Genomic DNA, 21,386 nt, shown 5'->3' on the forward strand with positions numbered 1-21,386 from the left:
GGCATATAATCCACGCATTGTGCATACCTTATCCTGGGACACGTCAGTATGGGAAGGTTTAAAATCACCAGTAGATGGAATGCTTTTGTTTTGACTTCATACTCCAAGTAACATACAATATTTATAATTGTTATTTTGCATATGATATAAATGACTGTAAATGTCAGCTATGTCTTTTCAACAGAAAATGTGAGATAAAGGCAAAATACATCATTGTATATTTGGAAATTAAGCCACCCACCACCTTTCTTTTAAACTAACAAAATAAAATAAAAAAAAACAGTAAATGCTCTCACTACTTCACCATAGCATGCTTTTTGCCCCTAAGCCAACTACGTTTCCTTTACATTTATGATTTAAAAGCACAGTTTACATCACACTCTAAACCAGAATTCATTATAAAACAAACACACAGAACCTTTTTTAATACTTCTGTACAAAATCTAGAAGTGTCTCTGGCTAGTGTTACCATAGAGAACTACAGACACCGCTTTAAGGGCATCAGCAGTTTTTATCACAGCACACTGAACTTCATTGCCAATGGAAACTGCAACGTATGCTTTGCTCACGTTGAGAAGCTTGTAGTGGATGGGGAAATGATTCCCAAAGAAAAGGATACATTAACTAATAACGTCTTAAATATCTTGTGATGCTTCTACAGAGAGAAGCAAAAAAAAAATGGAAGTGTTATTTCTCTCAAGAGAAAACAATGCTACGTTATTATATTTTGTACTCTTTGTCCTTTTCTCTCCACTATGAATCATGATGAATCATCTGAGCTAGTTGTTTAGTTGTTAAATAAATAAAATTACAAGTACAAGAAAGTGACTCAAGAGTATATATGCTCCCAGTCACTGAATTATACTGTTGAATTTCATTACACTTGCTAAACATAACTGGATTTTACTCAGGAACAGGTTACACCAAATACACACACAAACACACTGAATACAGTAGCCTTTCCTTGTGAAACCAACCGCTCTTAGATAAAGTACTGCTAGTGATTTAACATCTTTGAATTGTGTTTGTGCTCTCTGGTATCAATGTACCTGCCTAGGAATACTTACAGAAAAACGGGCCCAGACAAATCAGCAGGCTAAGGCATGACACCCGCTCTCCACGCGCATGTGTTTGCATGTAAGAGAGGAGGGAAATTGCTTTAGGTTTTGATTAGCTTGCACGCTCAGGACTGGGTATGGTATGGAGTCATATTCACTAGCAAGATTTTTCATGTTGTGCAAAACTGGATGATCACATCTGGCAGTGAAAAATCTCAAAGTGAAAGCTTTGTAAAAACTAAAAGGGGCAGAGACATAAATCCAAGGACATCCTCAGTGCAAAGAATATGTTGCCATCAGCTTCCATTTTGCTACCATGACTGCTACTGGCCAAACAAACTAATCTGCTGTTGCTACTACAAGCCTCTTTTCAAAGCCATGTCGTGACATATAATTAAACATATCAATGCAGAGGAAATTATCTATGACTTTGTACAGAACTACTGAAATAAATATAGTGTACTGCTACAGAACAGATACGCATCCTTTCCCTTCAGTATCAAATGCTCTGTCCACAGAAAATGCATTTTTGCATGATTTTTTTAAAAGCCTGATGGGAAGGTTTACCACTACAAATATATAATATCCTTGAAAGGATACTGAATACAAGATGTCAGTGTTTCATGGCAAAGAAGGTATTTCTGTCATATATATAGATAACTAACTGTGCATTTTTCACATTCGTAGGAGTCAAGAATAATGGGTGGGAACAATAGAGGGAAACTGTCTGAACATTACAGAGAGATGGAGCAAGCAACCCTGAAAAGCATCCTAAGTGATCAGGGAAATATGGTCAAGCGGGTAAAATGCTCCCAAGCTGAAGATTAGCAGATAGCTGCAGGTAATGAGCATGCAGCCATCAAGTAAATGACAGAGATATGTTTCTGTATTGATTTTTCTCAGGACAGAGAGTTCAGAATGATGTTTTGAAATGTAAGGGTTGAGCCAAGGCTGTGGAAAGTCATGCAGACTTTCCTGGAAATGGCTTATCATAAAATAGATTATTTTTAAACTTCTGCTAGCACTGCCTACTATTATCACCACAAGTACTTCAGCTGCTGTAACTTCTGTAAAAGATCCATTCTGTGGAAAAGAAAGGGACTAACTGGAAGCATCAGACAACTGACACTGTGTCAGTTAAAGAGCTTTAAATCACAACCTTTGCCTTCCTATATAGGTCAAAACAGAAAGTCTCACCCCAGTTAACTTAGTTTGTCTTGATAGGCCTCTCTCGCCCAGTACCTATTAGAGATGGCTTAGAGCTTATCTAATTTTCTTACTCAGGCTGCCCTGAGAAGCTGTGGATGTGCCATCCCTGAAAGTGTTCAAGGCCAGGCTGTATGGGGCCCTGGGCAACCTATCTAGTCGGTGGCATCCTTGCCCATGGCAGGCGGATTGGGACTAAATGATCTTTAAGGTCCCTTCCAATCCAAGTCATTCTGTGATTCTGTCAATACACCAAAATACAATGAAACTGTAAGGGACAAGGGACAGAATGGAAGGATGAAGACACACGATACTGAAGCAGAAAGCTTACGTGGACAAGTGACAATGAATAGTGAATGATCCTAGACTTCCTTTTCCTCCCTAGTCCTTGGAACTGGTGCTAAGACAGGTACTCTTTTCATAACTGGTAAGAAGGTTTATTGTTCTTTTGCAAGGTACTGAGGACATCTTAGTAACATGCAATGGAGTAAGTTTCTTACAACATACCAGTTACTACCAACTGTAGAAAAGAAAGGAAAACAAAACAGAAAAGGACAGCCCTGAGAAGCAAAGGGAATGTACAGCCGTGCCTTTTAACTGTGTTACCTTAAACAGCTCAAGACAAGCTCTTCTTCTCAATACTGCACGAAAAGATTGCGGAATGCTTTTTCTTTTATCAAGCCCTTAAAGGCCACAAGACAACAGAAAGAGCTAGAAGTGAGAAGGTGATGTAGCAATATTAGTAACAGCTCCACAATCTTGATGGAGCACTTTCATATCAAAGCATTCGTCCTACACCCAGCAAACAGTGCCAAACCCAGAGTCAATTGCATCTGCAAGTTATCAGTCAATTTTGTTTACTTTCTAACTAGGAACTGTCTTGTCCCTCTTCCTAACCCCAATGCATGATATAAAACACATCAAGATCATTCAGCTTCAAACACAGACAATAAGCATTGGTAAATTATTGTGCTTTGTCATGGTTGAGAAAGCAGAAAGGTTAACATGATCCACCAACAAGGTGAGCTAGGGCAGTAACCAAACAAGGAAGATGATGGATGAAATTGCAGAGACAAAAGGCAATGGGATTAGAAGCCCTCTTCTGCTTTTACTGAATACTGTCTTGAAGGAAAATAAAATCAAGAAGTGCAGTCACAGCAGTTGTTGTCTTTGACTGTAATTATGAGATTTTAATACTAATTATTGCTTAACTGACATAATAACATTAGATTAAATATCAACAATTTACGGTTTTATTTACCAAAAATATTTTTTTCTTTAACATTATATAATGACACTGTTTAACTAGTAAAATCACTTGCTATCGTTCAAGTGGAAATTGAAAATCTGTTGATGATTCAATGGAGTAGATGATTCCCTTTTTTCTCTGTATGAACAGAGAACAATATTCCTCTAACAAGAATTACCTTTAAGACTGTTCTGAACTTCTAGTGCGATGTCGAGGGCATTAAACGGCAAAACTGGTTCATTGGCAATTTGTAAAGTCACTTGTCCTGTTAGCTGAAAAATATAAAACAAAACAAAACACAGAAACATCAAATAGTTTCTAACAGATTAAATAACCAGCACTTGTAGAATAAACATGCTTTCATTACACTGGATTTTCAGGGAAAAATTAGTAATACCATATAAACACATCTTTGTGAAAAGGAAAATGACCTAGACCCATTGTCTTTCCATTACAACACGAAAAGATGTTAGGAGATTACAATTTATGACTACACATAAGAATTCTGTGCAGTACTTTTTCTTTCGACCTAGGATACTACACTACAGTAGTCTCTGAAGGGCTTTAGTTGTGCTTCATTTTCAAATAAAACATCTCAGTTTTCTATGAATAGGAATGAGGTTTATTGTTTTAGGTCTCTTCTTTTAGTCATCAGATTTTAAGAGCTTACACAAATTTAAAAAAAGAAATCACAGACATTGACACAGCCTCAGATCAAGCCCTTGGCTAGGAATCACATGGCTAAATTCAAGCTGACCTTAAACCTTAGAATTTTTTGAAGAGATATGTAACAACTTGATACACAGAGATGTACAACTTCCAATTTGGACAAAACACTAAATTTTCTTACTAACTTACTGAATGAAATTCGCAAATGAGTGAACTCTCAGTCCACCCCAGACTAGACATTAGGGCATGTCATGAAGCCCAACGGTATGAATGCTTCTTTTCAACAGTTTCAGAGATGAGGCCAAGTACTGACTAGCCTGAGTTGTTTATTTATTTATTTATTTATTTTTTCCCATTTACACAAGACATGCTCTCCAGCTCAAGGCTGAGACATGATACAGGGGCTACGTATGGAAATGTATCTTTCCGATGGACTATATCTAGCCTGTGATTAAACAGATGATTTTGGTCTCTAGGCTGCCAAGTCCATTGCTGTTTGTGGGAGCTATTAAAGCAAACTGACAAAAACATGCAAGAAACTTCCATTCATCTCCTTTGTATCTTGATATTGCCAAAAGGATAAAAATAGCTGTAGGACTGCACTTTAAAAGGGAATGACGGCTGCAGGTGATGGTGATCATGTTGATAAAAACGTGGACTGAACAAAATCATATTATACAATACTTCCCAAGGTGCTGAGGATGTTAAAATAATATCTGTCCTTCAGAAGCAATATGATAGCTGCTGTGCTGAAAGTAGCATTTTAATTCTACAATAAGAAGTAGTAGGAAAAGACAACAATCCTAAATAATAATAAAACCAATATTACAGCAAGTGAAAAGGAAAACCCTCTCCCAGGAAAGTAAATGAAAACAGGGTAATAACAGGAAGACAACTTTCCAGGAGAAAGTTTAATAGAACAACAACATTTCTAAGAATGCATTTAAGAAATAGTGTTTCTGACCTGGCCACAGACTGAGTTGAGTCTCTGTACTGAGACTGAAGGAACATGCTGTATATCACACTGCAACCTACATCTGTGCAGAGACATACTGTGGAGCTATTGAGATTTACTTCTAGAAAATAAAATATTGCCAAAGACACGAAGAAAAAGCCTACCATATATAGAGTAAGAAAAAAGTAGGTAGTAATGGCGATATGTCAGGACGTTTTCAGGAAAACTGAAGAACTAAGACTGAACTTGGAGGAAGACAAAAAATACTATGTTTGGATGTCTGTGTTAAAATATTACACAGTAACCTCTTATATGACTTTTCTCCAAACTTCCTAACTGCATGGGACATTAATGTTTGAAGGCCATTACATTTTCTGTCAGCGCTTATACACATAAGAATCTCTGCATCGAAAAGCAACAGGAAACACTGGTCTTAGAAATAAAAGAGTGGTACTGCAGAAACACAAAAAAATAAAATTGTTAGGGCACACAGAAATCTGTACAAAACTGTATCTGAAACAGGTTCATATAATCCAACCATAAACAACTTTAAAAATTTGTTTCTAAATGTCCGAACACCATGCAAAATCCTTACTTGTCCTGCACTGAACTCCCTCAATATGCAACTGCCCAAAATATTAATAACCTGTAAGTTGCTACAGAAAAGCAACTGCAGAAATGAAATAACATCCTATTCATGAGAAGGCATTCTATATGGAGCCCAAACCCACTGAATCCTAAATATTACTACATTTAAAGACTTCCATGATACACCATTTCTGTAAAAACCTTCACTAAACCATAATGAAAGATACGCATTTTATTGACATGAACAGTAATACCATGCTATTGATTCTTTTTAATCTGTTACTGCAATGCATAAGAACACAAGGGTATGGAGAAAAAATGGTTCTTTTTGAGGCACCAAAGTGATATTAAAGAGAATACTACAGTAAGCATCTTTTCTTTTCATCTGAGTTCTTTCCTTTTGTATCTCTTCCAAGCAATTTTCTTTTGTTTTGTGACTACAGAAGACTCAAGTTGTTTCCTCTTACTTATTCAAATAAAGCTATACCACCAAAATGTTATGACTGACCAAAGCATTTTGGAAATTTTATAGTAGCTCTGCATGTAATCCTACAGATATTTGTGTGTCAATGAACAGGTAACAGCAGTGCTTATTAAATCACGTACTCTTTAGGCTAATCCGGAAGAAATCAATCACATGAAGGAAAGCTCAGAGCATTGATTCGAACAAAGTAATAATGCTGCAGAAGCATATATCAAACCCACATAATACAGCAAGACAGAAAAGGCCACTGATTTCTTATTTATAGTATTATTTTCATATATACCATTCCCCCAAGTACAACACTGAATATACACAGCAAATAAAGACAAACTTCTTCCCCCTTTTCCCCAATAAGAAATGGTTCAGACTGACTATTGAATTATTAAATTTAAGAATAACTTAGCAAAGAGTAAATGCAACTATTTTCTCGTAAACTGAAATAGTAAAGCGACATAATTGAGTCTATTCCCATACTGAACTGATTGTAACACTAATGACAACTTCTCAAGTAACATTTATACATAATGATGCACACACAAAGCACACAGTAATTGATGTAACATATGCACAATTATCCAGTCTAAAGTAAAAAAAAATAGTTCAAATGCTAATTGATTCTGAAATACTTTTCTTTTACAATTTAAAATGAAAAAAAAAAAAAGAATAACGTTTCTACCACACTTGGCTTAGGGAAAGGTATTCTTTAGTAAAGTAAAAGGCATTTAATGAACTTCCAATTACTTTAAAGATAAATACTAATATAAAACACAATGATAATGCTCGACTTATACAGTACATTGCAAAATAAATCTGAATATGCAAAATGGGTTTATAACTATTAACTGTGTGAGGTATAATTTTTTCAAGATCTTTTACCTTACAGCGTAAACATATTTCTAGGAAGGAAATAATGACTGTCCCTGCCTTTACCTGTCTGACACCATGCATATCTCAGAAGCCAAAAAAAGCTGTACCAAAAATGCTGGTGTTAAAGACAATTTACTATCCCATGACACTTCCTAAATGCAGCTATTGGCTCTTCTGTCCTCCAAAGTGTTGTAACCTACTCTCTTAGAAAAGTCTAAGTCTTAGATCTTCTTGAAATTTTACACAACTTATGAGCCATAGTTCACTATAAAAGTCATCTCGCAATGACTCCATGTGGATTTGTATCACTCCCCAAAAGACTGTATGACCATAAAATAACAACTCAATTAAACACATGGGATATGTTTACCTATGTAAATTAGAAATATTCTCTATCTTGTTAGCTCTCTCACAATGTAAATAATAAAACTGAAATGGAGGGTGGGAGTGACTTTCATCACAGGAAATGCCTTTTTGTGTGTGTGTGTGTGAATGTCACACCTGTTTTACCAGTGAGTTAAACTGTTAAACTGAGTCTTCATGGTAACTTAATCCTTCAAATATCAAAACTGCCTACCTAACAGATCAAAGCACTTTGACTGGAATGCAAAATTAATAATAATAATAATCATCATCATCATATCCAGAATACAAAAACATGATTATTTAATTTTTTTCCTCCACACATTCAGTTCTGCTTTTGAGTCATGCTGTTCTTGGTCAAGACTTGCAGGGATACATCTTAAATGTTATCCGCTTTTGATGGACAATGCAGGAATGACAACTTATTTTCCATTCTACCATATGTGCAGAAACTTGCAAGATAATGAACACGTTTAGTGGATACAATGATATGAAAATATTATGCATGATAGGGAACAGTCTGCTAGAATATAGTGCACGGGCACTTTCTTTAGCACAGAAGTTCACATGCCACTTTTTTTTTTTTTTTTTTTTTGGTCTAGTGAGATTTGGAACTGTGCACAATATCTAGCCCATGAGCTATGTAAAGCTCAGTGGGTGTAAGTGCTAAGCTTCTAGGACATTTTTGGTTACATTAACAGTGCTAAACTCAAAAACAGACATCTTGGATCTCATGTGCCAAGTTACAAACAGCATAAGTGGATGGGCTTTAAGGTACCTTCCAGCCCAAACCAGTCTGTAATTCTATGATTCTACATTTTTTTTCTTCTCTTCACACTATCACTTCCAAATTTTTGTTACATATAATTTTATTCTATGCATATTAAAAACACTTTACATTACTGATACCTGTGCACTTTTAGAGAAAACCAGCATACACGTGGCAGCTGATCTACCAAAAACATGACAATCATTAGCAAGCAGCTAATGTAATAAGGTAGCACAGGTGACCTGTGTAGATTCCTGACTAGACTCAACAGACCCGCTGTATGTAGTACTTGAACAGTTCCTGTAAATAAGGAATAAATCCCTGCATACATTAAGTTCCTCTCTCAGAATCCCAACATTAGCAATCTCAAATGTTAAAATAATCAGCCTTCCCCAGCCTCTCCATCCCGCAAAATTAAAGAAATATTTTTGATAATACAGATTTCCTGGATTTGCTTTCTGCCTTTTTTTTTTTTTTTTTTTTAAGGACTCCCTTCAAGGTATCAGATTTTTTTTTTTTTTTTAATCAAGCATGCGAAGCCAAAGCTATTTAAATGAAATCCATGATTTCCCAAGCTATACCATAATTCCATCCTAGCATTACTGGATGAATGGCAGTAATCATGAGGCTCATGATAAATTAATAAGCATTTTTAACACAGATCTCAATGCACTTTAGAAATTTTTTTCTGCATAATCAGTCTTCACAGTCGTTTTTCTTATGTTCATCACCCAAAAAATTTACTTGAGTTTCTTGAGGTCATAAAGGAGAATCCTGTGGCAGGAGGATGAGAAAATGACCAGCTCTTTGGCTATTTTTCTGAACTGCTAAAGGAATATTCCCTTAACAAAGAAACAGAAATCTGGTCACATGTGCGCACAACCATATTTGCTTTGAGCTAAAATTGTCAACTTCTGAAAATTCAGAACTTTTCAAAAAATTAAATAGTACCATATTTTTTTGTTGTTGTTCTTACTTAAATCTACCTCAACACTGGGACACGTATTTACACTACAGATCTGTTGAAATTTTGGGTTATATGATATTTGGTTCAAAATACTGCATTTTAGGTCAGTAGAGGGCTCTCTGAGAAAAGAGTACAATGAGTTTATGACTACAACAGGTGAACTAGAGCATAGTAATTCATAACAGATAGCTGTTTTTAACCAAGGGAAACATAAACCATATCTGAGGTCTTATAAATATTAAATCTTATTTCAACACCCCTCCATCATTTCATATTGTTTTATTTATTCTCAATATAGGAAATACTGACCAGGAAGTAAAAGTCTTAATGAACAAAACATGGATCTCTTTGCAGGTATCCTGTGTGTAGCAAATTACACAAGTTACTTGATTAAGGTGGCTCACAGCATTAGGCAACCCAAAGTTAGGTACTAAAGTGTACTGGAATTATAGTAGCTTGGGCAGCTTACTGTGGAGCACAGATCTTGATTTACAGTTATATGCTACCTTTGCTGCATGGCTCTTGATGCGTTTCTGGGGAAAATACAGATTAAGATCAAAAGGATTCTCTTATTTAAATGATTAATTTTCTTAATACCTAATTTGTTGGCTGACATTAATATACATTGTTTAGAGGACTGAAAGTAAATTTTCTACAGATTTCATTTACAGCTGGTAGAGGCCATTCATCCCAGTGTCTTAAATTAATTAATTAATTACACTTGAAACTCATACTCTTTTTTTTTTTTTTGGTGTATGTGTAGAAATTCCTACATCTTAAATATTTATGCAAATTATATGAAAGTATAAATTCTGTGCATATTAAACTATTTATTTGAATCATATTCAAAATATTTATTTTAAATGGCATGGATTTCTAACGAGCAACATTACCCCATGCCCCAGGTTATAACTCTGTATGGTTATATGGAGTTAAGAGTTAGTAAAACTGTTTATTTCTGCTCACTTCTACCTTCTAACACATCACCAATGAAAGGGCTGTATGTGAGGACATCAAGAGGTCACCACTCCTTTCCCGCTGTGTGGCAAGGAGCAGTCTTCCTCCCTTCACACAGCAGCAGAGGTGCCTCTAGTCCTGCATTGCTGCACTCTGGAGCTCACCATCATGGGACATGCCAGATGCCAGGAGCGCAGACAGATCCCAGACGGGACCAGACAGACTCACGCAAGGCAGGTGCACTGCTGACTACTAAAAAGTATGCTCCAGATTCAAACTTCAGCTGTGGTCACAGGGGAAACACTTCTGAGGCATTTGTCACTAGCTATGGTCAGAGACTGGGCTGAAGTCCAGCCCGTTACGGCGGTTCTCATGCTCTGCAGCAGCAGAGAGCAGAGATCATTAACTCAACTTCCAAGCTAACGGCTTAACTTAGGCTTGGCACTGCATGAATGAACCTGTACTCAACCTGGTTTGTTTGGAACTGAGGCAGCGTCATTTTGTGCCTGTGCTGAAGACACAGTGATAATGCTCACACAGGAAACCATGAAGTTGACGTGAAAGCACAGTTCCCTGTGTGGGAAGGGTAGCAGTGCAGAATTGTAGCTAGACAGGGAGTTTTTGAAGTGATTTGTTCTTATTTTTTCCTGCATATAAACACGAATTGCATGTCTTTGAAGTATGCAGGTAAGCAGCAATAATCTTGAAATGAGTATATAATAATGTATTTCATATTTATGTCTGTCAAATTCTAGTGGCATCTAGGTGCAAAGAGTCAGACGAATCAAATTCTAGAAGGGCCACTAAATTTAAGCCTCTTGTTAAAAAAAAAAAAAAAGTTTAAAGTCACTCAGACTTTTCTTTAGTGTGGGTAGTTACGAGCATGCCAAAGGATATAACAGATGCCCTTCTGCACGAAGAGCTTCACGAGCACTGGGTGAAGTGCTCACACCACCAGGATATAAATCTTTACACCATTACAAACCTTCATGCTATATTTCTTAAAGAGAATTTTAAAAGTTTTTTCCAGCATTAATTTTTTTTTATCTCCAACTTTAAAGACAGGTTGCTCTGGTTACCAGCTGTAGGCTTTGAGTGTGACAAATACAGAAAATTTTGTTTTAGAGCTGAATAATTTGCATATAGCATTCCCATAAACAAGGATGGCATCACTGCACACAAAGTGACCTTTTAAATGCTTGCGTTCTCTGACCCACTTCAGGTATAGCAAGAGAAGTGGGAAACTGCATCCTTTTTAAAGATCCTTTTGAAAGAAGCAACGTTAACTGCCTGAAGCTGGTTACAGGCAGTCCTGAGGAAATGGATTTAGCTATTGTGGTAGAAAGAGAAATATGTAATAAAATATTAAATTAAATTTATTTGCACACATCAGAGGCAAAGATCTCTAATGACAATGATCACATACAGAAATTGCACCTTGGATAGATCTCTACCACCTTAAATCAAGACTACGTAGCTTATTGTTTTCTTTATTTTCACACGTAATACAGGCATTCCAAGGACAGAACATACAACTAGCTAACTGCAAACTGCAGGACAAGAAATTTTGAGTATTTTCAAACCATGAAGGGAACTTTAAAGCAAAGAAAGCAAATGCCACCTCAGAATAGAAGACAAGATGTATCAGTGTAGATTCCTATGCACTGGTACATAGCTATAGAAAACATCATGTTCTTCTTTGCTATTAAAGGCCTCCACTGTGTTTGCTACCAGTTAGTGAATATCAGTACCTTTCCCAGACTAATGTACATGTTTAAGACTTCAGTGAAGATGCTAGCTCAACCTGCCCTCCTTACTCATTAAATTACAGGATAATCAAAGCTCAAGACGATAGGAATCAGCAAGGTAATTAATAGTTAATGTATGATAGTGGGATTGGTCCTAATACAGGAAGATTCTTGGTTCATGCATGTATCTTGAACCATATGAGAAGGTACTTTCATTAATTAAGACTGTAAGAAAACATACTGTTTGCTGTGCTAAAATTTGTATTATTTTAGAGTGCTTGTGAATCTGGGTGATTTAATGCAAACTTGCACTGTTGCTAGTTTTATCTACTAGTCACTATTGTCTGATTTGCAAGGCTCATAGACCAGTAGACTGGCCAACTGTCTGGCAGCCATTAACAAAACTATTAATTACCTTGCTGATTTAATTGAACTCCTAAGAAAAAAAAAGTTTCTAATCACACTTCATCAGCATGCAATTATTATTCAAAGGAAACCATATGTACTAATAGGCCCTCTTAATTAAAATAATGCATATAATCTGCTTCAGTATCTAACAGTCATTCTCCTTGATGTTCCTAATTCCTCCTTTTTCTTCCGTTACTGTGACAATACATTTTTATTGTATTTTCTCTCATCTATCCCAATTTCATTTATACACTTTTCAGTGTTAATGTATCATGATATCAGAACACTGGAATGTGTTTATATTCCACCATCCAAAACTCATTTCATAGCATGACCTTCAAAATGTATCAGACCTGACTCAGTCCGGATATTTATGAGAAGAGAATGAAGGAATGCTGTAACAGGAACCTTAAACTATACCACCTTTGATTTGCAATCATTATGTCTTCTCTGTGGACATGAGGAATGTACACCAGGCAGCAGTCAGGCCTTAGCAAAAGACAGATGGGATTTGGGGAGAACCAGGGACAATGGATGGAAGAAATTGACTCTAGGAATTGAAGAACCTGAAAAAAAAGCTTCAATGAGGGGTAGAGGCAATGGTTTCTTGAAGACCAGAAGTGAAATCTTGGGACAATCAATTCAGCACAGACTCAACAGAATAAGCATTATGAAAAGAGTCATAAGAACATTATATGTTGAAGCCTCCATCCTCTCTAACTCAGCAAAGCCAAGATATTAACTGGTTATATAGAGAAAATACTGTCCTTTCCTCTCTTGCAACCTCTTGATGCACAGGTACCTCAATTTTTTCCATTTAGGTCACCCTAATCAGTGAGGACTGGAGCACTGGCAGTTCATTAAAGAAGATAGACGAGCTCTGAGGGTGGGACACTAGTGAACCACAGTGTTGGTCCAAGGGAAGCTGAAAATCCATACTTCCCTAGTATATAGCTCACAGAAAAGACTCATAAACATTAACAGACACATTCCACTTCAGGGGAGAATTGGATGGATAATATACTGAGACTATCCCTAGATGCCAGGATATGAAACACACAGGTTACTGCAGTACCCACAAAGAGGCTCAATTTCTCTGTGAGGTGGTTATTTCAATAAGGATTAAATTCTACTGTTGGATGTAGTCACGTGGTAGTTACTAAGCTAGCAAGGTATTTAAACTTCTTGTTGGTATCATAATTGAAAGATGTAATTTCTCTGAATTTTTCACACTATTTTTCAAATTGGAATATTTAATCTTCAATATATACCATGTAAAGACACATAGAATAAGAAGTAATAAATTGAATTACATTAATCATTTGAAATTTAAATCTCAGGAAGGGATCTCATACCTCCTCCTGTAATTAAATGATATAACTTAAAATATAAAGGTGGTGAAAGATTTTTTATTTTAAAAAGAAAACATTAATTAAAGATGAATATGTTTGGGACTGAGCAAGATTCCCTCAGGCCTGAGGAAAATGCCAAGTCTGACAAACTCCTTCAGCCGTAGGGAATCTCAGGTCAGTTTGCTGAACCCAGTGAAGTATTTTATAATTATCTGGCATGCTCCTGAGGATACCAATTTACCTGAAAAAGAATCTCTCTTACCTTTCAAACTTGTCCCTGAACAACAATGAATAATGACCTAACAAATAATGTTTCTCATCACAGAATATTTATATAACCAGAGAAAGAAAAGTGAGAAAAATTTACCATGCTCTAGAACAGCCCTCAAAATTCATAAGAAACCTTAATGATAAAACTCTAAAGCTATCTGCAGTTAGAACTGAGACTTATAACCATGGCTGGGGCCATTATAACACACCTGTTACTACGATAGTCAAATTACGCTAGCCATTTCATTCCACTGCACCCTATCTTTATGTAGGCTCTGTATTAAAATGATAAAGACAGCATGATACAGTAGCAACAACAAAGATTAAACAGAGAAGCACATTTTAAAAGCATAAAATCTGAAAACACTGCATGAAATGTTACTACGTGCTCAAATAACAGCAGTTGCTGTAAAAAAAGAAAATAAAATCAACGTTTACCTCCAGTACTACACCATTGTTGCTTCGGAAACTTCCTGTTTTAAACATCTTATCATTTACAACCATCGTTAGTGTCTATGCAACATAAATACATTATATGTCACAGAAAACAATTAAAAAAAACACTACTCTAAAAGGCTCATTGACTATCTTAAGCTTATCTAATAGCATCAAACAAAGAAATGGGCTTTGGCAAACGAAAGATACAGCTTACTTGAGACTATATGACAAGCCTTGTTGTAAGAACACCTCAAAGGTCAGGACACACCTTGGTGGTAAGCACCATGTTTTTGTCAATTTTTGGTCTTGCTGTTGATTCATAACTTTTGTTTTGGCTTAGCTGAATGCCTGTTTGTCTCCAGTTTTAAATGAACTTTCTGGAACAAATGTGTTCATCAGAAGAGATTGCAAGATGGGCAAATAGACAAGAAGGCAAATGTTGCCTGAGAATCCCAAATGTAAGGACAACAAAGATGGAATTCTGATGATGGTACTGAAGAAGATGAAAGGGACATTGTTGAAGAAACTGGAGAGGGGAAGAGATCAGGGTGGAAACAAAAGAAAAAGATTTAGAAAGAAAAACTTGCTGGAATTTGCTGCAAAATATAACCAAGAGTTTTAAAAATATCTGAAAGATTAAAAGGATAGCTGAGATCATTTCAGCAGCAACACTATAGATGGATTGCAGGAAGAAAGAAGAATTGTGAGGAAAATGTATCAAGACTAAAGAAGGTTACAGTACTGACAAGCAGTTTGACTACAATGCCAAGGAGAAAGGAATGGAATTTTAGAAATACTATAAAATGAAAATGGAGCAGAGGAAAATACTTAAGTGTTCTTTAACATACTGTAATCAGTGTGTAGTCAACCTAATTCCTTCATACTATGTAAAATTCCAGATAAATTGTTCCCCAAACTGAAAAAATATGGCAGAATGGGGCACTGATGTGTACAGCGAGCAAATTAGTGGGAATGCTGACAGCACCAAAAGTGATATATGCATGCGTGTGTATAAGTGTGCTTGCATACTAAGATCAAAGAGAAAAACTCATCTTAAAATTCTTCTGTGTTAAAATTGAAAACAGATACGGTTACACATAAATTCAGATTTTCAGACCTAAAAAAAGACTTTGTAGACTCTAATAATTTGTCTTTTTTCCTGCAGTAGAAAGGCAATGTATATAGGAATTTGATGTATTTTGAATATCTTTAAATTTGCTGCAAATAACCTTCAAAAGTGTTTTGACAGCAGACTGACATTTATAGAACATTTTGCACTATATGTACGTGGTATGTCAGAAACACAAAGCACGTTTTCATCCAAGTCTCATCCAATAAAGACATGGGACATTTCTGTGGTGAAGAACTGGTCAGAATGCAGACTTCATAGTGGCTTTAAAAAAATACATATTGTTTTCATTTATGGACCTAATGAAAAGGACAGATTTTAGAATTCACTCAGTAGCCAAAAGCAAGTAGCAAAGTTTTTTAACACCTTTTAAACTCCATTTTAGATTATAAATACTAATCTCTTAAAATATTTGGAAAAAGAATCTTGTTATGTAAACTAAATCTTGTTATGTAGACAGTAACCCTGTTCTTACTCGTGGCCTCTAGGAGTTCTAATGACAATGCTCAGTGATCGCAGTCCAGAATCAATGGGAGGTTGCCCCAGGAAGTGACATAGGATCTCCGTGTCTGTGCATTCCCAAAAGTTTTAAACTTCCATACTATGAACAGCAGACATTAGAGGTATTAGGTTAATCCACCATATTATGATGATTTTGGTAATATTCTTTTTCTACCTCCAGTCCTCAAGCATTTCTTCCCAAAACAGTATGTGTCTCTGAGGCAGAGCTTTAACTACCCATCTTCACTGGAGTTTATAGCTTTTTCTGCTTATTCTGCTCCAGTAACAACTGCCATTTGCAAAGCAGGAGGCAAGAAGGGAGAGGAGTAATGTATAAGCAAAGGCTTTTATTTGTGCAGAATTTTACATTAAAAAGAGCCCAGTAGCTATTAGTGATTATCAATCTTCAATTACAATAATAGCCATATTAAAGAAAAAAAAAGAATAGGCTATGCTGCAAGTCATGGAAAAAAAAAAACAAACCATTTTTAATTGTCAGTCCTGTTAGTCTAAAAGAGCCTTAGCTCCCTATTCATTCAGTTATCATTCTGTAGTTTATAATTAAAGCACTAATGTATATCAGAATTCTTTGATCTCAAAATAAAGAATTCTTTTACCAAAGAAATTAAGAACACGGTAGCTGTAGGAAATTCAAGTTTCCAAGTAAGAATTAAAAGAAACAAAAGTTAAGTAATGTAATTAATGGAAAACTATTTTTGTTGAATAATAGAAAGAAAAAACTTTGCGAGTAGTCACATGGAAATGTGCAACAGTTTATAAAGTAAAGTTGCAAAAGCTCTTTCTCCTGAATAGTGAAAGACAATCCAGAAAGAAGGGAAGGAAGTGTACTGTACTATACTGGCACGTAATAGACTAAATGAACACAAAGTTCTTTATCTAGAGCTAGCAAGGAGAGGTAATTCATATGTCCTGAAATCTGACTTCAATTAGCATGGATAGCATAATGATTCATAGTATCTCATCCATAGTATTTTATTTCCACTTGGATTTCAGATTTAAGGGAGAAGATAGTCAGCAGTGTGTTATGTCATGAACTACATTTATATTAACACAAATAAAGAGAACTATGTGTACTTATCTACACCATGTACGAGCATTATCCTAAACACTCGAGGTCAGCAGAACTCTTAACACACAGTCTCTCTTCTTTCAACTTATTGAAAAAAGACAGTGTGACCAAAACCTCACTTAAAAACATAAAGGAAAAAAAAATCCAGAATTAATTCTGTCTTATAGTCTGCTAAGAAGAATCTACCTGGGGTCCGACCACCAGAATTCCCCCCCCTAAGTCCTCTGCAGGGTTGCTCTCAGTGAGTTCTTCTCCCTGTCTCTACTCATGTCTGGGATGCTCCAATCCAGAGCAAGCAAGAAAAACAATTTTATTCTGTCAGTATTAAATTTTGGTGACCTTCTTTCTGAACAGCTTAAATTGCTTCAAGTGTTCGATTAAAGCTCAACAGTTGGCAGAAAGACTTACCTCAATATCAAGGATGTGGTTTCTGTCATCTCTATGAAAATTTAGGGAATTGTTCAAGCTGAGAATAGAAACTCTAAAAAAAAAAAAGTACTCACTTCAGCTCTTATGATCTTCTGAATTTCACTGATTTCTTTGCATTCTCTTGAAAATGAGAACTGTTAGCCTGTAAATCAAATGACTACATTTCTTCATGTTTACTTTCCATTTTTTTCATGACTGCTTCCATTTTTTTCCTATGCCCTATATGAATTTTTCCTATCTGTGTGATTACACCTTATGGACATGTCCTTCATCAAATCCTAAGGTAGTTTGCATGTTTAATTTCTTTTCTAATCAGTCGTGCTAACAACAGATAGCTTTTTAAAAAATCAGCTCTTATTCTAAGTTCCAAATACGTAAAATGGTGAGTTTCAGCTACAAACTTTTTAAGGCAATAGTGTTATCAAATTGATATCACAGGTCTACACATGATATCTAGAAGATATTCCCTGGTTGAGATACACTATTTGTGCTATTTATGTAACCTTCACAACCTTCCATTCTGGAATGGGAATTCAGCGCACTCCATAAGCGCAGTCCTCCTGATCAGTCCTGTTTTCATGGAAGGCTGCTTAACTCCGTCATGCAGAAATATCAAAGCTAATTTAAGTACTTGTATTTGATACAGCCACATTCAGAGTGTACTCCTCAGGCTAATATAACCTGTTTTTCATGAGAAAGACAGCTATATTGCTGATGGGACAGGTTTTGTGCCTTGCACTGTATTCTGCCTTTTGGGCTTACCCCAGATCTAAGCTTTCTTTGTTTTCTTGCTTCCCTTTTCACTTATTATTAAGACTCAAAAGCTTCCATATCTTCTTTATTAAGCACAAGTTACCAGTACCTGTTCTGTAGCAGATGAACCCCATTTTACCATAAGGTGCTTTTTGACTTGTGACGCTGCTCCCCTAGTACATATACAGTCAGACATATAAGCAACATTGAATAACTGACCGATGACTTAATCTTTTTCTTCTACGTTGCTGTATTGAAGATGAAAGGAGAACATGAAGGGCACAAAAAGCGAAACTGTCCAAATTCACACATCATCTTATATGAAAGTATTTACGTAGTCTTGTGACTGACAGTGTTGTTTCAGACTCACGTTAACATAATTTTAAGAAAAGAGATGGAGAGGGAATTCTGTGGCATGTAAGTAGTTGTGGGGACATTAGGATGTTCTAAATCAATAAGCTAAGATGTGATTTAGTGGCCTATACTAATTTCATCTATGAAGTATAACGAATCCTTAGCTTACTGCTTTAGTCACAAGACCTGCACTCTGACGGAGGAAAAGCTGAGTTCTGAAGTGGAGTGCACCTCAGGTGACCCAACAGCCTCTAAAACAACCGCAGACGTACATGAAAAGGACTATGGTGAGACACATCCTAAATAAAAATAAATGCAAAAGTAAACTTATACCTTATGCAGTTAGCAGAGAAATGAAATTAAAACAATCTCTCATAATAGAGAGATCCAGGAGGAGGAGTCCCTTATGTGTATGCCCCTTTAAAATAGCTGTTTAAAAATTAAGGTGAGAATACAGACTGAATTGCTGTTATGTATGTGAGTCTCTGGAACATAACTTGCAATTATTGTACATAATAATGGAGAAGATCACATGATTATGCAAGGTATTATATATTTCAATCCCCTGCTTAAAAGTCACTTACACACCCTTAACAGATTACATTAGACAATATGAAAGTTGGAAAAAAAAAAACGGGAATGAGAATATGAAAACTGCTTGTTAGCAGATTCTTGATTACAAATGCTTATAAAGCATTCCTAAGAGCACCCAAAGAGCCCTACTTAAGTACTTTCAATGAAAAGATTTTGCAATGCCCTGAAAGATTTAGTCAGTATGAGATGCTGTAGGCAAGTTAATTAGGGAGTCAGAAAATACAACCAGATTGCAGTATCTCAGGTTCCGCGTTGACAGATTTCCCAGACATGAATTGAATCTGGAGACTCATCTTAGTCTCACATAATGAGCAAATGGATTTAAGTCTAATTCATATATAATAGTGACTTGCTTTTCCAGTTTGTATAGGCTGGGTATCCAGGAAATGATCACTGGCAAGTATTAGAGACTAGGATTTTAGAGCTGTGATAGACTTACTTTGTGACTGTGATAGAGTTACTCTGTTCAGTTATGTCCCTGTCTTCTAAAAAGTACTAGAGTTCTAAGAAGTTTCACTAAAATCTTTTTTTTTTTTTTTTTGTCCAAGTACAATAGAAAGCATAATGATATAAATAGCTTTAAATGAGATACTAGAAAGTCAGGACAAGTAAAAGGTGTATTTTAAGGAAAAGACTTTTTGTTGTTGTTCTCCTTACAATATTCTCAAAAGAACAGCTCAATTTCTATGATCCACATCAGTGAACCAATTCAAGCCGAAATCTACAAAACTTGAAGGTTTTTAATGAAACATATTTCAGTACTGTAAGGCATAGCTCTTCGAAGCGGTATAGTAAGCACATATATTTTGCACTGAATGGAAACGTTTTTAATTTCATATGTGCATATAATTATCTCAAATTTGCATGTCAGATTTAATAACCAGTAACTGAGACACAGAAAGCACAAACAGCAAACAGAAGCAGAATTATATTGTTTTCACCACGGTGAAACAGTGAAAATTGCAGCAAATGGAGAAAGACACTCTAGGCCTTTAAAGAAATGTTTCTTGACAGGCTTCTGAAACAATAGCAAAAAAACCCAGAGACTACCCACCAGCATAGATACTGGATTTATCAAACAGTACTTACTGGGTAGCAAAATTATTCCTACACAGCAATGGCTATTGAACAAAATATCTCCACAGAATCAGGACAACTGAATTCTCAATTTAGTGCAAGAACATGGTGAATTTTTTTGTTGTTGTTGTTATAATTTCTGCTTCTTTGGTCCTCTCAAATGGTAGAATAAAGTAAAAGTACATAGCCTGAACTGTAACCAGAAAAATGTTATTAAACTGAATGCACTGAGCAAAACCATGCTTCCATTTTTGGGTTTCTCACTTCTTTGCTTTGGTTTCTAATCCTATTTTGAAGCACCTCAATGACTGTCAGAATCACTAAGAGTGAAGACAGAACTTATTCATGGTCAAAATATACCATAATCTTCGTAAAAATGCAATAATAAGCAAAAATAATCAAAGCTACCAGATAGGTGCTCACAATGTTTCTGTGTACATAGCGCATCTGGGACAGCTGATATCTTCAAATAGCCAGCACTATCAAAACTGGTGACTAGTTGTAGTTAAAAAAAAAAAAAAAAAAAAAAAGGAAGAAAAAAAAGCATGCATAATAACTGCCAATATATAGAAAGCGTCACATACCTTTCCGCTTTAGAAATGTATTAAAACAGCTTACATTCCACATACAGACTCACTTAAGTCCAGCATTCTACCTCTGGCCATTTCGGGATATTAGGCCTGTGTTCAAGAATAGAATCCAGCACACAATAGAGCTCCGTCAACATAAAACACAACAAAATGACTATGTTCAAGTCCTGAGGAGAAGGGTTTTTTTGTCTTTAGTTTCACTTTCCCCTAGAGATGTTGGACAGGCCGTTACAGAGAGAAATAGCGTCTCTTCACTACTAGTGAATATATTCTGAAACAACTTTATGCACACTAGTGCTTTCTAAGGGCTTGCTATTTTAAAAACTGTGCATGTATTTGTAAGTATTGATCTCTTCTGCTTTTAGAATTAGTAGGAAAAAATAACTTATTGTGCATATAAATGGAAATTGAAAAGTTGATTGTCAACACTAAAACTTCATCTGTTTCTGGACAAGCTGAATGCCTAAGATATTAAGTGGCACCCAGATGTATAGTGCTTTCTTTTGGAACTAAAGCTCAGC

At 35.8% G+C, this 21,386-nt stretch overlaps 1 protein-coding gene across 8 annotated transcripts in view; it reads right to left on the reverse strand.

Annotated features, from left to right (window-relative positions):
* NAALADL2 (N-acetylated alpha-linked acidic dipeptidase like 2) overlaps nucleotides 1–21,386 on the reverse strand; it is a 437,725-nt gene that overhangs the window by 24,428 nt on the left and 391,911 nt on the right. For all 8 annotated transcript variants that reach the window (XM_040567010.1, XM_040567016.1, XM_040567011.1 and 5 more), the window contains one exon: nucleotides 3,692–3,785. In XM_040567010.1, coding sequence (XP_040422944.1) covers nucleotides 3,692–3,785 — 94 coding nt within the window. The remainder of the gene's footprint in view (nucleotides 1–3,691; nucleotides 3,786–21,386) is intronic.

The sequence above is a fragment of the Cygnus olor genome, chromosome 9 (assembly GCF_009769625.2).
Source record: "Cygnus olor isolate bCygOlo1 chromosome 9, bCygOlo1.pri.v2, whole genome shotgun sequence".
In the NCBI taxonomy this organism is placed as follows: Eukaryota; Metazoa; Chordata; class Aves; order Anseriformes; family Anatidae; genus Cygnus; species Cygnus olor.